The 16,506-nt window shown below is 36.2% G+C and overlaps 1 protein-coding gene and 1 long non-coding RNA gene across 4 annotated transcripts in view; both read right to left on the bottom strand.

Moving 5' to 3' along the window:
* top2a (DNA topoisomerase II alpha) overlaps positions 1 to 11,791 on the bottom strand; it is a 34,715-nt gene extending 22,924 nt beyond the window's left edge. The window contains exons 1-8 of one of the 2 annotated variants that reach the window (XM_067429850.1): positions 11,548 to 11,791; positions 8,672 to 8,815; positions 8,113 to 8,203; positions 4,202 to 4,265; positions 3,970 to 4,115; positions 3,790 to 3,887; positions 1,996 to 2,208; positions 1,714 to 1,887 (exon numbers count right to left, since the gene is read on the bottom strand). In XM_067429850.1, coding sequence (XP_067285951.1) covers positions 1,714 to 1,887; positions 1,996 to 2,208; positions 3,790 to 3,887; positions 3,970 to 4,115; positions 4,202 to 4,265; positions 8,113 to 8,203; positions 8,672 to 8,815; positions 11,548 to 11,574 — 957 coding nt within the window. In that variant the 5' untranslated portion in view covers positions 11,575 to 11,791. The remainder of the gene's footprint in view (positions 1 to 1,713; positions 1,888 to 1,995; positions 2,209 to 3,789; positions 3,888 to 3,969; positions 4,116 to 4,201; positions 4,266 to 8,112; positions 8,204 to 8,671; positions 8,816 to 11,547) is intronic. The other variant, XM_067429849.1, reaches the window with a different exon arrangement.
* Positions 11,792 to 13,711: 1,920 nt separating this feature from the next.
* On the bottom strand, positions 13,712 to 16,022 carry LOC137055632 (uncharacterized). Of its 2 annotated transcripts, XR_010900037.1 has the most exons (5): positions 15,881 to 16,022; positions 15,459 to 15,603; positions 15,158 to 15,210; positions 14,991 to 15,044; positions 13,712 to 14,216 (listed from the first exon to the last, which is right to left on the bottom strand). It is a non-coding gene; the product is annotated as an uncharacterized lncRNA (long non-coding RNA). The 2 variants fall into 2 exon arrangements; XR_010900036.1 differs by having other exon boundaries at positions 15,459 to 16,020.
* Positions 16,023 to 16,506: the final 484 nt, after the last annotated feature.

The raw sequence follows: 16,506 nt of genomic DNA, 5'->3' as shown, positions 1-16,506 counted from the left end.
ATTTGAAATATAAAAATTGTATTTTATAAAGCACTATATAAATGTGACTTGACATTGTTCTCGTATAGGGTGCGCGATGTTGACTGCAAATTATCTCAATATTTTCTGGGATTTTATTATTAATGATAATTAGACAATATTTTGCCGTGGTCAGCTGACTCCTAAAGGTTGATATTCTTTATATTCTGTGTGGTGGTCAGTTCACAGCAGTAACAAATCATCTTTTCTTACTTTATGGGAATTTTATAAATACTTTTTTTTTTAAACCTAATTGTATGCGTGATTCATCTTGTGTCAATTTCATAAATTTATTCAAATTTATTCAATGATGAATAAATTCAAACACCCTGATCTGATTTATTCAAACACCCGTTTAAACTTGTATGAAATCAATATAATCAGACCTGCAAACTCCTTAGAGTAAAAAAAGGTGACAGTGTCCGGTGGGGGGGGGGGGGGGGGGGGGGGGGGGGAGTAAATAAAGAGAGCAAAAAAAGATTGCGACAGCTCGAGATGTCAATACATAGCCTGGATGCCAGCCGAACTTAGTCCCGCCCACAATTTTTTTTAGGTCAGGCAGTTCGGTCTGGCCTTGCTTCATAGAGGAGTAATTATCCCCTAACAGAAACTGTTCGGACCAATGAAATCATCAGGGCGGGCTTTAGATGATGATGGACAGATGATAAACGGTAACGTAATCATGCACGTCATCAAAGGGGCTTGGATTATATTTGTTCGAATCCTAAACGGAGAGCTTGTTTGTATATACATTCACCTTCACAATTTCTCTCTGAAATGATGATCATGTTGGCTAAGTACTCTGTGTATCATTAAATTATTTTATTTTTTTACAACACCGGCAAAGATTGTGTTTTCCAGCCTGATTTCAGCGTGCATGCAGACAGGGTTGCCAAGTTTTTACAACAAAACCCACCAACTACTAGCCCTAAACAATAGCTTCTCGGGGGGGTTCTCCGGGGGAAAAATGGCATTTGGGGGGTAAAATGTGTGTTATTTTGGCACGGTTGCCTGCTAAAATTCACACTCATGGGTATATCACATAATAGTCGTTTCAACCCGCTGACATATAGAAAAAAAACACGGACTTGGCAATACAGTGCAGTTGAACTCTGTTAACATTTGACGATGCGTTGCTTCGTTGCTCTGATTGGTTGTAGGTCTGTCCAATTGATGTCTTTCCTGGTTCGGTTGAAACACGTCCCATAATCACAGCCCAATGGAGCAGTTTGACTCATATTCTAACTAGAATTGAGTATGACCACGTCAGGCTAGTCAATACGGTCTGTAAGAGCGCATATCCAATTATAATTGTGAAGTTAATTCATTCAACTTTACACCCCCCACCCCCACCTCACCGGAAAACTCATCGGATCTACACTATTCAAAAGGGCAAATTTCGCCGAAAAGCGACTAGTTTGCAGGTATGAATGTTATACTAAACCTACAGTTAAAAACTTAACCTGTGGAAGAAAAAAGCATCTTAAGTATGCAGTATAATGCAAGTGTAAGACTTATGTAATTACGTATGTAATCCTTGAACGATTATGTAATTGTGGCATCTGTAATTGTAATCTAATATCAAACAATCATGTCTCTTCAGTACTTTAGATTAAACTGCTAGATTCACATGGATCACTCTCACTAGCATTTATAAACCTTAAGCATCAATGTTGTGAACCTGAAGATGCTTACCTTAGTCGTGGCGATGCCGTTAACAAAGCTGACTTGCTGGAACCCTTTATCACTAAGGGTAAGACACACCTCCCAGCGCTCATTCACACTCTCGTGGACTATATTCAGGGGAGAACCAGTCTCATCCAGCTTATCCTTTAGATATAGGTCCACGTAGCTACGGAAACCATTCACCTGAAAGATAAAAGGAACTTAAGCTTAGGCTGAAAAATCAATATTAACAAACTGATATATACAAAAAAAAATCATGAGGTCAAGTGCAAAACCCAATTATCTACTCACTGGCAGTTTCTTGCCATTAAGAAAGACGCGGACGCCCTTGGTGGCCCCAGCGATGTCATATGCTCGTCGAGTTAGTAGTGCGACAGTGTCTTTATCCAAAACCTGCATCTTAAACTTTGACAGGTCCGGCTGGAACGTGATGCAGGTGTAGTCGTCACCATCGAAGGGTTTGATCTTAGACTCGCCTGCTCGGCCCATGTTATCAAACCATGTCTTTGGGGAAAAGATTGAAACTTTTACCACTTTTTTTCCAAGATAAGCCACATCACATTCTGATTGATACCAAGTCACATTTGGCTGTATGATGGCTGAAGTATGGCAATCACTGATTTCCAAATATGACTGGATTGCCAGCAGGAACTGAAGCAACTACAACTGTTCAAGCAGCCATTTTGATATTCCCAAAAAACAGAGGGTATCAACAACTAAAAGCTGATACCTTGACCTGAAATGAACATGGTTTAGAAACAGTTTTTAACAATTTGAGTCCAAAATGCTCTTCATTAGTGCTGGGCAGTATGACCAAAAATTTATATTGCTGTATTTTTCCAAATTATACTGGTTTCACAGTATAGGATTTTTTTCCCTATGCATGATTTTTCATGCATATATTATTGATATTTATGATTTAGATTGCGTGTCAAACTGCTGAAATCACATGACATTGGCGATCCGAATCATGAAACAAAACACTGATTCATGACCATCTGAATCTTTATTTGAGGTTTGAAAACAAATGCGGAAGAGAAGACAATGCTGAATAAAGTCGTGGTTTTTGATATTTTTAGATCCAAAATGTATTTTCGATGCTTCAAGAGATTCTAATTAACTAACTGATGTCCCATATGGACTACTTTGATGATGTTTTTATTCCCTTTCTGGACATGGACAGTATAGTGTGCATACACTTAGATACACCGTCGGACTAAATATAAAATATCTTAAACTGTGTTCCGAAGATGAACGGAGGTCTTACGGGTGTGAAACAATATTAGGGTGAGTCATTAATTAATGACAATTTTCATTTTTGGGTGAACTAACTTTTTAAAGGGGCCGCACTAAATTCCTACTCGTGGAATATGGACCTCTTTCCAGGTATGGTGTGGTACTGGTGCGCTCCCAGGTTCACATGACAGCTTAAGTTTCACATTACCAGTTTTTCATACGAACCGTGCCCTGTTATGAACTAAACCGCCAATGTAAAAACTCCCTTTATTTATATTCTTAAAATGAGAGAAATCACTGCTTATTCTGAATTTTTAAGCTTAGGCTTAAGAGACATGAACTAGTTCTTTAAATAACATCTATGACCTTTGATACACATCTAGTCTTCATGCTCGGAGTATGGTTTCACTAATAATAAACGTAAATTTGCATAAAGCATGCATATTTGTCCATCTATGTTGATTAGAGTATTAAAAACTTGAAACATTATTTTAAGGTATATTTAAAACTGATAAAAAAAAATAGAACTGATTAATCGCGATGAAATTTTAATCGATTGACAGCCCAAATTTTTATAATTTTATTTATACATTTGTATTTTGAATATGGCAATTGAATGCCCTTAATTAGTTTAGTTTTCACAGATATTAATGTATGCAATTTCAGCAACAGCAGCATGTTCTAAAAAGGAAACAAATTAGTTGTTAATTTTAAGATACCCCTTATTTTCTCTTGTATATTTAGTATTGCTCTTTAATAAAGTTCTTATCCGATTGATCGATGGAATAATGTGTAAAATACTCGATTACTAAAATAATATATATTTGAGCAGTCAGGTATCAGCCTTACCTGTTTAAAACAACGCCTGGACTCTCGGCAGGCGGTCTCTACAGTGAACTTAGTGCTGAAGATATTACATAGCTTCGCACCATATCCGTTACGGCCACCTGATGACAACACACATGATTATACATCCCCATCAAGTCTAGTGCTTTGAAATTAATCCATTCACTTCCAGCTTAACCTCACCTGTGACCTTCTTCTCATCATCGTCATAGTTGCTGGAGGTCAGGAGCTGGCCGAAGATCAGGGCAGGAACATACACCTTTTCCACTTTGTGCTCGACCACAGGAATACCCTTTCCGTTGTTCCACACACTGATGGTGTTATTTTCTCTGCACACACAAACACGCACTAGTTAGACAACTCTCTAATTCCTCTGTCTACAACACTGACCATCCAGAGTATGAGAAATACTTACGGGTCAATATTGACCTTGATGCAGTTCATAGCCTTGTCCCTCTGTTTGTTATCAGCAGCATTCACTAAGAATCAGAGAATGAATAATACACTGAAGAATATTAATATTGATGCAATATGGATGTGCGTTATTTTAATGTTTATGTAAATAAAAGCCTTATATAAATGATATAAAGCAATTGTCTTTCCTCAGAAGACTTGGATTTAACTCCTTGATTAATATGGATTAATCTTACCATGTTTTTATGATTATTAAAGTTTTGTTTGCATGGACTTTCAATCAGGGACCATTATATCAGGTTCCAAAAAATAAAAAAAATTGTCATGTGTGTTTGTGACTTAAAGGGTTACTTCAGCGATTAGCATATGGCTTTGTATCAGTAGAAACCCTGGAATATATTTAAATGATTGGATAGTCATTATTTAGATTTTTTTTTTTGCGCACAAAAACTATTCTCATCGCTTGGTAAAATTATTGTACAGCCACTGTAGTGAGATGGACTTTGTAACGACGTCTTTAGTGCCTTTATGGGTAGGGATGGGCATCGTTTTGATTTGAACGATTCTGATTCCGATTCTTACTTTCGATTCCGGTTCTTTTCGATTCTCGATTCCGATTCTTTGAGGGGTGGAGTCAAAACATGTCACATCGATATTCAATGCTATTTTCAATACAACGGGGGAAAAACGCTGCATATACTGTCAATTAGATATTTTTTATTTAATTTTTTTTTTGTCTGTCTTTTGAAAGTCTAGGCAATCAAACATTTCTTCTGAAGAGATCACTTTATATGATAAAGCTTTTAAGCTTTTTCTCATATATAAACATTGATCAATTACTATTAAAATTATCTCGCTAATATTTTTTAACTCAATGTATTTTTTACAACGGGGTAATTGTGTTGCAATAGTTTACACACAGCACAAGTAAGCTTGATTTTGAATGGTAAATTGAATAAACAAAGATACATATTACAAAAAATAGCACAAATAAATACAATAGAATAAAAGATATAAATGAAATAGACTGCTTTATTTTTTCAGGTAGGTCTAACATTCAGGTAAGAAACTGAATAAAAAAAACGCAAAGTGGCTAAATAAATTTAAAATAACATTGGATAATGTTTTTGCAAAAAAATAAATAGTTTAATATAAAACCATTAAAGTTAGACAAGTTGATCAGTCAAGAGCAGTGTGATCGTTTGTCTTTTTGTAGTTTGACTTTGAATAACAAATGACTGCTGTCCCTTTAAGAACTGCTTGTTTCAGACTGTGTTTACATACTGTTCAAAATGTGCACTGAGAATTAGTTTGAGTGTATTTGACCAATAATAAGCTGGAAAAAGAAGCGAATATTTGCACTTGTATGTCAGGGGCGGCTTTATTACGGTAGGCTGTGTGTGTGCGCGCTTCAGATGTGAGCTTGAAATCTGCGGGGATTCGTAGAATTATGTGCAATCCCGCGCGAAATTCAGACCGATCACACACACTAACACGCTGTCGTAAGGAAAAGTCCAGCAGAACGCGCGTCCGTCGTGCTCAGAGGTTAACCGGCTGAATGAGAATATGCGGCTGCGTGTCAACTCGCTGTCGGTCAGAGAGGAGAGGAGAGGAGCTGGGATGGATTGTGTAGGCTGAGCAGGCTATCGTATCTTTTCAGATATTTCAGTATCGATATTTTTGACAACACTAGTTGCACTGTGCCGACCCAGGCTTTTAAAAGTGAAATAAATCCACACTTCAGAGCCGCTTACCGGGCTTCCATGAACAAGCGGGCACGCAAGCACCGGAAATCAGGTGGCCATGGAAACCAAAACTTGCGCGCTTGGAACCGAAGATCGGAATCGAAAATAAATTCTCTAAACGATTCCAATGGAATCGTTATTTTTTAAAGGGTTCCAAGTTGGAACCAGTTCTCGATGCCCAACCCTATTTATGGGTCTTGTGAGTGGGTCAGTGGACATGTACTGAATGCCAATGGAGGCCTCTCTGAAGTTGGGGTGTGCCCTTTCATATTGTCCGTGATAATACCGGTATAAATGTTTACATGATAAAAAAAAAAGTCATATCGCGATATCAATGATATAGCGACGCGATGACGTACGGCGCATTTACTTTCCCTATCTCGCACAACAACATCTGTCTGAGAGAGAAGAGCAAGAAGCTCAGCATACACACATACATGCGTGACTGTGTCTGTTCAGCGTCTCTCTTAACATAGCAGATGTGCGTTTATTACTTTAAAATAGCGAGTAACCCCATCATTGCTGAGAAAGATAATGTAGTGATCCAGTAGCTTAGATATTTTGTTGCTAAAAGTCGCGGGTGGCGTTAATAACAACCTTCCGTGCTCCTGAATCTGCAGCGCGATCTCTATGCGAGTGACGTGTGTGTGTACGTGCGCGCGCGCACGCTTCATAATGAAAACGGCTCATACAGAGCGGTATTTTAGCTAACTTGGAATTACCTCTGCTAATGTACACCTTCGTCATAAATATCATTATTGCAAATATTCCTGAAATAGTGATATAATTGAGGCTATATCGCCCACCCCTACTCTGAAGCCTTTCTCAGCCTTCAGCTTTCAACAAAAATATCTTCCGATCTATCCGAAGATGAACGAAGGTCTTACGGGTGTCCTCATTAATGAAATAATTTTCATTTTTGGGTGAACTAACCCTTTAACAGTAGCAAGTCAAGAAAGAAATAAAGCAATCAAATATAAAACTACTTAGTCTTCACTTTATAATTTAACTATACACTGATTCTTAATGAATATATTTGAGTTATTTAGCCAAGCATGTGGTGGTTTTCTATTTTTCATTGTTGTTTGATTAACATTAATCACACAGAATATTAGGTCTGGTTTAAGACCTGCACGGATCTAATAACCTCAGCTGTAGGCTACACGATCACTAAAGACATATCCGACTGTGTTTACCTGAATACTTGTCAGACAGTGCATTTTTACATATTTTGACCATTCAAACCCAAATAATAATCTGCAAAATAACTGAATTGCAATCGCATGTCGTCTTAAAAGGCGTGTGCACGCGTAGCGAAGCAGAGAGCAAGGGGGAATGACCTGTGAGTTGTGCTTGTTTACGTTTTCAGGCTAAGGCAACGTTTTCTAAAAACTCCCTACTGCAGCTTTTAAGGGACTATAAAAAATAAAGTTGAGAAATGTTTTCATATTAAGACTAACAAAGCATAAATATTATTAGATATGCACTGATATACCATATACGCCTGAAAAAGATCACGGCATAAATCATATGCATATGATTTAATATGAAGCGTCCATAAGAATTTTTTTTATAGTTGTTCAGAGCAAAGTAGTAAGATGAATTGTTGATCCTAATAAGCATAGACAATTTAGCTTTGTATAAAGTTTCAGGTTATTGGTATTTATAATTGTTCTATTATATAAACATAACCTTTAAAACGTTATGGATGTGCCAGAATTCTGAAGCACCATGAGCTCTTAATTATAGCACTTAAATATTCAACTGGCAGTGCTTCTTTTTTTTTCAGGCATGCCTCCAGCTTGATGCAAAATGCTTAGTTTAAATAGTTTAAAAAGGGGATTCCCTCTTTCGAAAGCATGAAATATGGTTTGTTGAAAATGTAATTTAAGCATTGTTGAAGATGTTTTGTTCTTTTGGTAAAAACTTTTCATGGTAAGGATGACCTACTATAATGAAAATAAAATAAGTACTTGAGATAGAGCATACATTTTAACAATAATTAAATTAAAAAATAAATAAATTAAGCAAAGGTCATTATTTTCAAAGACATTTCCATCTTGTCTTTATTCATGCCTAATACAATGAAAGTTAAATGGTTCAATTTAAATGTAATTAATTAGCTGCAGACTATTTGAGATTCAGTATACCACATGACAAATCTCACCCAGAATCTCATCAAAGATCTTGTAGAGTCCTGGCACATATGTGATATCTCTGCAGTTCATCCCAGCATCTTCATCAAACACCCACATTTGCTAAACAGGAAAGAGAATTCTATGTCATTTCTATGGGTCATTGAGATGGTTTTCAAAAATAAAAACTTTTTAAAAAATCAAAACACCTTAGCATTGCAAGATTATTGTATGATTTTTCTTAAAGAGTCATTGAACCGTGGGTGAACAAGGAAAAAACAGAAAATGAAGTTGAATAAACTGTTCTGCTGAAAGTGTGTTTTAGAAATTATAAGCTGATCTTCTCCACAGATGAAGTAGATTCCCAGTTAATTTGGTTACGTGTACACATGACTTTTACAGAACAGCTTAGCAAGATTAAGTAAAGAGAGTGACCACAACAGAAGAACAATTATTCTTTAGTATTAATGAAACGTGTGATGGTGTTACTGTGTTATTATTGTTTTATTAACATTAGTGTGTTATTAATCAACGGGTGTGGGTGGCCCTGATAATCAATATGACCTTTTAGCATACATGGATGATCTGTACCTGAGTGACAGGCTCCACAGAGCCAATGTAGGTGTCGGGCCGGAGCAGGATATGCTCCAGCTGCGTCTTCTTCTGATAGATCCGCTCCACAGACAGCCGCTTATCTTTGTTGGCCTTACTCAGAGCCTTATTCTCAAACAAACTCTAAAAGACAACAAAAATGTTACAGCAATTATGATGCACAGTAAGAATCATAAAATCACTTTTTTTTTTTGGTTTGTTTTTATTGACATGTGGGGGCAAAGGACAGCGGTACAGCTCAGTGTTTTTTTCCGCCTTTATATTATGTTGCGGCTCTGTTCATTTCTGTCTACAATCGTCTCTACTTTTTCATCACAAGAGAGAATATTCAGCTGTTATGCCTTCAAAATATTCCGAACGAGCTTGCGCTGCTGTTGCTGCCAGCCTGTGGTATAGTATAGTTTTATTATGGAGTGTGATGGAGATGCAACATTGTCACATACTCATTGGTGGTCAAATGTGACCACACACCTTTAACTATATAACTATTTTTCAATTAAAGGGGTAGTCGCATGCGATTTCACTTTTTTTTTTAAACTTTAGTTAGTGTGTAATGTTGCTGCTCGAGCATAAACAGTATCTGTAGAGTTACAGCACTAAGAGCTCAATGCAAACGGAGATATTGTCTTTTAAAGATACCGGTTTGGACTACAACGAGCTTCTTCCCGGGTTGGTGACATCATAAACCCTTGCTTTTAACATAAACACTGCCCCAGATTGTTTTATTTTGCCAATAAAAATACATGAAACTACATTTGGCCATCTAACCAATCTAAGACCATTGAGTTTTTCAGAGGGATGGGCTTCATAAATGCAGGAAGCAAACGAGCTGTTCAAAGGACAGTGGAGACAGTGGTGTGGAATAAAGGTAAAATATAAGTAAAATTATTGCATTAATTTGTATAAATATTTTATTATTTTTCTTTACTTTTTATTCATCAAAGTATTATTAAAAAAAAGTATCAAAGGTTATGAAAAAATATTATGCAGCAGAACTGTTTCCAACTTTGAAAATGAATCGTCATATTAGAATAATTTCTGAAGGATCATGTGACACTGAAGACTGGAGGAATGATCCTGAAAATTCAGCTTTGTATCAGAAATAAATGATCATTTAAAGTATAATCAATTTAAAAAAATGTATTTTAAATTGTAATACATCACAATATAACATTTTTTCCTGTATTTTTGATCAACTAAATGAAGGCTTGATGAGCAGAAGAAAGCAGTCCAAACTTTTGGCCTGTACTGTATGTATGCATGCATGTATAATATACATATCTCAGTAATAATTAATTTAAAAAAAGACAAATGTTTTAACTAAACTTATGATTCGGGCGGGGCGATAAAACAATAACGATAATTATCGCGAAATTAGAAATAATTATCCTTCATAAAACGATAACAACACTTCGATAAATTCTCGATATAATTCCTAGGCGCTATGTGTAATGCTTAATGCTTTGTAATGTTTAATAAATTGTTCACCTGTTTGGGAAATGTTTGTCTGTTTTCTACATCTTTCACTCAGGACCAAAAATATGCCTTTAAACTTCAAAGAAATAAAGATTTAATAATAATCATGATATTTATCGATATCGACTGATATGGAAAATTATATTGTGATCATTTTTGGGGGGCTATATCGCCCAGCCCTACAGGTTTGGCATGACATGAGTAGCAGCTAATGATGAGAGAATTTTAATTTACTGCAGTCAATACAAAACATTTTTGATTTAATCTATGATAGTTTTTCAACTACCCTGACTAAGTATTTACCTGTATGCATTTGGCAGACGCTTTTATCTAAAGAAATGTACATTGCAGGTGTAAATTTAGCAGCTTCTTTACATTCAGTTAGCTGGGAATTTAACCAATTATTAAAAAATGATGTGCCTTGCTCTACAATTTTATCTAAAGGAAGCTACACACAAGTGACACTTTTCATCATTTCTACTAAAAAAAGAGGCATAATATTGTTTATAAGATTTACAGTTTATGAAAAAGTTAAGATTTTTTTATTATTTGCAACAATAGTATCAATATGACCCCACTCCGTGAAAGTAAAATTCTGAACATAATAGAAAGGTTAAGATGTGTTATTAGGGTGAGGAACAATCATATTTCATCAAGTATTTTGAAAAGTTTTGGACAGAGTGCAAACGGTGTCATCAGTAGTGGACCATTTACTCAAAGGAGAATGATCTCAAATCTCCAAAAAACATGTCTGGTCAACAAGGGGTGGGGGTATCTAGTAAAATTGGGGAAATAATAAAGGAAGGAAGCTTTTGGAATCGGTGCCATTTTCTTTTTCCCCTTATCGGTCACCAAGGTAACGTTAGCCAACACCACGTTACCAGTTTATTGTAACAATAGTATGGTAACGTTCTGGTAAGGATTTTTAACGTTACTATTTTATTGAACTCGTTCCTAACATCAAAAGACTCAATATACAAAGCAATGCAAAAATGTAGCATACAACAGAGAACAAGGCAGTATGCTAACGTTATGTTGAGTTACCACACGCCGTACAAAACGAAAAATACTAGCGGAAAGATGGCTAGCGGCCAACGTGGGGGGACGACTAACTTTACATCTCAATGCTATACTAACGTTAGCTACTTTTATGAGTAACGTTAGCTACTTAAGCAATATGAACAAAGAGATCATATGCTGCTCGATCACAGAATTTGTAACGTTAACGTTAACCTTACAGCTCATTAACGTTATGGGCAACAGGACATAAACTTCATGTAATCTATCATGTTATGTTGTTAATAAAAATGCAAACGAATGCGTCGTGTACATCATAACGAGTATGACACGTATGATAATGATAGTATAAATTAATTTACCTTCAGGGGTCCTTCTGTTCCTGCCATTTTAACTGTTCAAGTTAAGTTACCTCTAGCGTGAAACGGTACAAATTCAACTTTAATCTAACTGTTATACAGATTTGTATTTTACTCCTATCAAATCACTAGCCCTGATCACTAACCGAGTCCCCAAAAATATCTGAATTAAAGAAGCGAGTCGCGAATGAGCGACTGAGCGCCTGACCTAATCCACTGACACACGCGCGAATAAAACGAAATAGACTAACAAACCGCTTTCAAATTTCAAATTGCACATGTATCCTCCTCCCGCCAAAGTCACTGGCCAATCACGGTGAGGTGTGAGGTGAATTTTTGCTTCCTTAACCAATGGCGTTACAGTTTTCTAAACAAGAACCCGCCTTCTTTCCTATGTCCAATAATAAAAGAGATAACACCCGTTTATCCAATAAGATTTTTGTTCCGGTCTCTCTCTAGCTCTCACGCACAGAAACTAACGGTGACGTTATTGTTGTCAACCGTTAACCATAGACAGTAAAAGAAATGGACCGAGCGTTCCCATTGACGTCTACGGCGTTCAGTGAAGTCAACCTAGGGGCACTCACTTCCTGATGGCTGAGCGAACTGCGCAGGCTCAGACTGAGCTTGAGGACGTAGATGTGACGTGAGCCTCCTGTCTGACAGCTGTGAGTCTTCTAGTAGATGTGGAAAGCGAAAGCTGAATCACGTTGTTTAAATATTTTCTCCCGTTGCTTTTGGCTCACTATGGGTTTCTCCCCATTCTTCCCCCTTGACTTTATCAGACTAGTCTCCAGGACATGTCTCCACGTCCCTCCGATTGTCTCATAGACAGTAAAAGATTGCCTGCGAGCGTCTCTTCAGGTCTATACGGTAATTTCTCAACTGTGCGACAGGGTCGCGTTGGTTATGACGCAATCGTTAGCCTATTTTTACAAAAACAGCTGCTGCGGGGCGATAGTGTAAGATACAAGGTAATGGAGCCTTTTATACATTGTCATGTTTCTTTAGAAATCAACAATGGACAAATGGAGTCTTTAAACGTCTCAGATGTAAAGTTATTCACTGTCAAAGTGACTCAAAAATGAATGGGAGTCAATGGGATGCTAACAGCAGGTGATGGCTTGGTTAGCAATGGCAGCCCCTAGGGGTGGAACGCTTTCCGAGCACTAGATTACCCCCTTGCCGTTAACGCATAGAAGGGAGGAAAATATTTGCACCGTTAATGGCATAAAATACATTGGATGAATTCGAAATCGCCACCTCAAATAGGGCATTATTTGAGGGGACAGCCATTTGCAGTGGTGTCCGAAACCATAGTGGACGTTATTGAGTGCACTCGTTTCCACATTGCACCGCAAAAAAACGAGTGTATGATGTACACACAGCGGCTGTCCGAATTTACTCACTCGTTTTCATTCACTCCTTCAAGTGAACCATTAGTGGACTAACATAGGGAATAGTGAATGAGGGTTTAGGGGGCGCTTTCAGATTCAGCCATAGGGAAAAGGTGGATTTTTAGGATGAAATTAATTAAATCACATTTAGATGTTTATAACGTTTAGTCAAGTTATTTTTAAAGAACAATAATTAAAATATATATTATAGTATTTTCTTCCATTGTAATGATGTGTGTCTCCAAATGTATATTTGATTGGAATTGATTGATTGGATGTTGCTGTCACGTGAGAGACAGATTGTCCGAGACAGGTCTAACTGCAGAACCGCAGAACCCATATACGTCACTCACAACAGCCTGAGGGCGACAACAGCGCCACGCCACAGTCTCATGCCGGAAGTGGGCGGAGCTGATTTATCTTCGCATACATTGCTCTATTTGGAGCGTTTCAAGCCCAAAGTTTAAACGATGTTAATAATGTCAAGTATTTAATTAATAAGTTCTAATTGAAGATAGATAGAGAGATGATAGATAGGCTAGATAGATATACTTACTCATAGTTAAATCATATAAATATGTTTTAAAATAAACAATACTGGATATTAATACAAAATGAAATAATTTACGTTAAAAAATGTATTTATAAAAAAAACATTGTAACGTTTTTAAAGTAAAAAGTTGCTATTATTTTTTATTTATATTATGTCTTAAATATTATATTAGATAAACTGAACACAAATCTTAACACACAAAAAATGAAAACAAAGATTGAGCATTTGAACATTTATTTTTATGACACAATATATTTGTTTTTTACTCAAGCATCTCAGAATAAACCTTTTATTCATAGTAGATAATATATATTACACAATTCTACACTGTTATGCATGATTCAGATTAATCAAACCCCAAAACACACAGAAATTGTTTAATTTTATAAAATGTTCCTTAAAAATCCCCTTAAGTAGCAAAGGCGTCATATACTAGCTTGGGTTTGCTTTAAAAAAAATACACAATCAGACCAAGGGGAATAAATTGAACTAAGTTGAAAGTTATTGCACAGCAGGTACATGACAAATTAAATCTAAAATAAAAGTGACCTCTATAAACATTGACAACTGTCTCTTTGGCCAGTTGTCGGTCAACCATTCAGCCTGTGAAAGTTGAAGGGCTTTTTCCTAGTCTTCCACTTTCACATTTCAGAAATCAGGGCTCTTCCACTAAACTGTTGAAAACAGTTGGTTGTTCCAGAGTCTTCTGTGATCCGTGGCTCCTTCATGAGACAAGGGTACAAACAAATAGGATGAAATGTTGGAAGTGTTTTAACAATATCGTGTGTTGAAGTCAGGATGTAGCATGTATAATAAAGTTGTGAAATTCAGTTTCTCATGTCTAAATTTCTGACATAAATGATACCCTGTCACAATCAAATGAGTTAACCATTTTCAGTTCAAAATGTATACAGAAACAAAGGCAAGCACTTCATAGGGCTTCTCACACTGAGCTTATCGTCATTCTAAACACACTTTTAACCTCGGGTAAAGTAACATTTCACACTTTTATATTTACGTGCTTTGGACAGTCACTGAAACACTGTGCACTCTATATAAATAATAAAGTCAGCATTGAAGAGGAAAAACATCAAATGCAAACAGAAAACGCAATTGCAGCGAAGAAGAGACCATTTAAATTATTGTATAGTCTGAAATGTCCATTCAGGAAAAACTTGTAATACAAGGACATGCAAAGCTTGAGCATTTATGAAAACATATTGTGTGCAGTGCAGTGTCTGTCAGTGACCCTGATAATGCACATATGTTATCCCATGGTTTATTAAAGTACAGTGTGGAACGGCAGTGTATGAATACCCAGGATTGATTGTTCATCTCAGGTAAATGATGATCAGTGTGAAACATGAAGCAAGATAACCCAAGATTCTGTATATCCGGAGTTTACTATTTCAAGTGTGAAAAGCCCTCATGTTTTTTATCCTAATGAAGGGAAGCTTGTATTTAAAAAAAAATTACCTTTTCCTTCTTTTTCTTACCATTGACATGAAGATCCTACTGTCAATAGAGCCATCCAACTGTTGTGGAACAGTCTAAAACAATTGAACATTATAGAATAGAAGAACATTCCTGGAAAATCTGACATATAACAACACACTATCTGTATAAGTAGCTTATGTCTTTATTAGAGCCTTTTAAAACTAACCTTGTTTTTGATCAGCTTCCATTATCCTGGGTGACATTCTGATTGTCAATTTACTGCAACAAAATCAAACAGATATATATAATGCTTGGTTGTGTACTTAATTTAATTTTAATGGGACACATTCAAACACATGAAATAGTGTTTGCATTTTGTTAGCTTAAGCACTATATATATATATATATATATATATATATATATATATATACACTTGAAACTTTATAACCAACTAATTCAAAAGGGACAACAAATAAATACTATTTCTTGCTACTGTGTATAAACAAATAACTCAAAACCTTCATACCTCCATGGACAGCTGCTTTTTGAAGTGAATATGAAGGTGTACTGTGCTATCTGGTCAGTTTAAAACACTGGGCAGTAGAAACTGTTGCAGAATGTCTTGCATTGATGTACATGAAGTAAAGCTGGTCCTCTCCAAATCGTAATGCCTCAATAAATTAGTGGGAAAAACACATAAAACACTGGTCAGTATCAGATAAAAGCAAATAAAAAATACGGCGCCAACAACCAAAAATAAAATCACAAACAATTATGTTACTTAAACCAAGACCATATCAACAGACGCGATAGACATCGTAAAGCAGAGCACATTAGAAAAAAATAGAGCCACGTTCTGTATAAAGTGTTAATACAACAACGATGGATCAAATACACAACACAAATAAACTTGATAGATTAAAACCACAACACAAAACAGCTGTTTACCGTGTTCTCTTCTTCCGCCGTGCCGATTGTTTAGTTTTCGTGAACTCCGCCCACTTCCGGCATGAGACTGTGGCATGGCGCTGTTGTCCTCAGAGCGTTGTGAGTGACGTATATGGGTTCTGCGGTTCTGCAGTTGGTTATTATTGGATTGTCCCGCCCTCGCGCCAGTAAACACGTCTTTAGAGAGGGGAAGTAGTTATTTTGATTAACGATTATAAGGGCACGTGAATTAATAATAATTATAATAATGATGATGCGATAAATGATTAATTATTTGTAATAAAATCTGCAATATTCAATTAAAATGTTTTGTGCTTTAAGCACGACAATGTTCACACATTGTTGTTGTCAGTCAGTGTAAAATCATGACTTTTCACCTATAGATTTATTGTGAAAATACATCTAGATTTATTGTGAAAATACATCTTTACGTGCTTCATACTGCTCATAATTTGTCTTTAAAGTTGTGTGATTGCATTTTTAAAGATAATTTGATGACAATCCACATATATTGACAGTTTTACCAGAACCTATATGCCTACATAAGTACCTTTTTTAATTTAAATGTACCCTATCTGTAAGTTAAATGGAAGCCACACACACACACACACACACACACACACACA

Source organism: Pseudorasbora parva, chromosome 21 (genome assembly GCF_024679245.1).
Source record: "Pseudorasbora parva isolate DD20220531a chromosome 21, ASM2467924v1, whole genome shotgun sequence".
NCBI classification, from domain to species: domain Eukaryota; kingdom Metazoa; phylum Chordata; class Actinopteri; order Cypriniformes; family Gobionidae; genus Pseudorasbora; species Pseudorasbora parva.
Note: the sequence above shows the minus strand (reverse complement) of the source record. Positions and strands in the feature narration are given on the sequence as shown.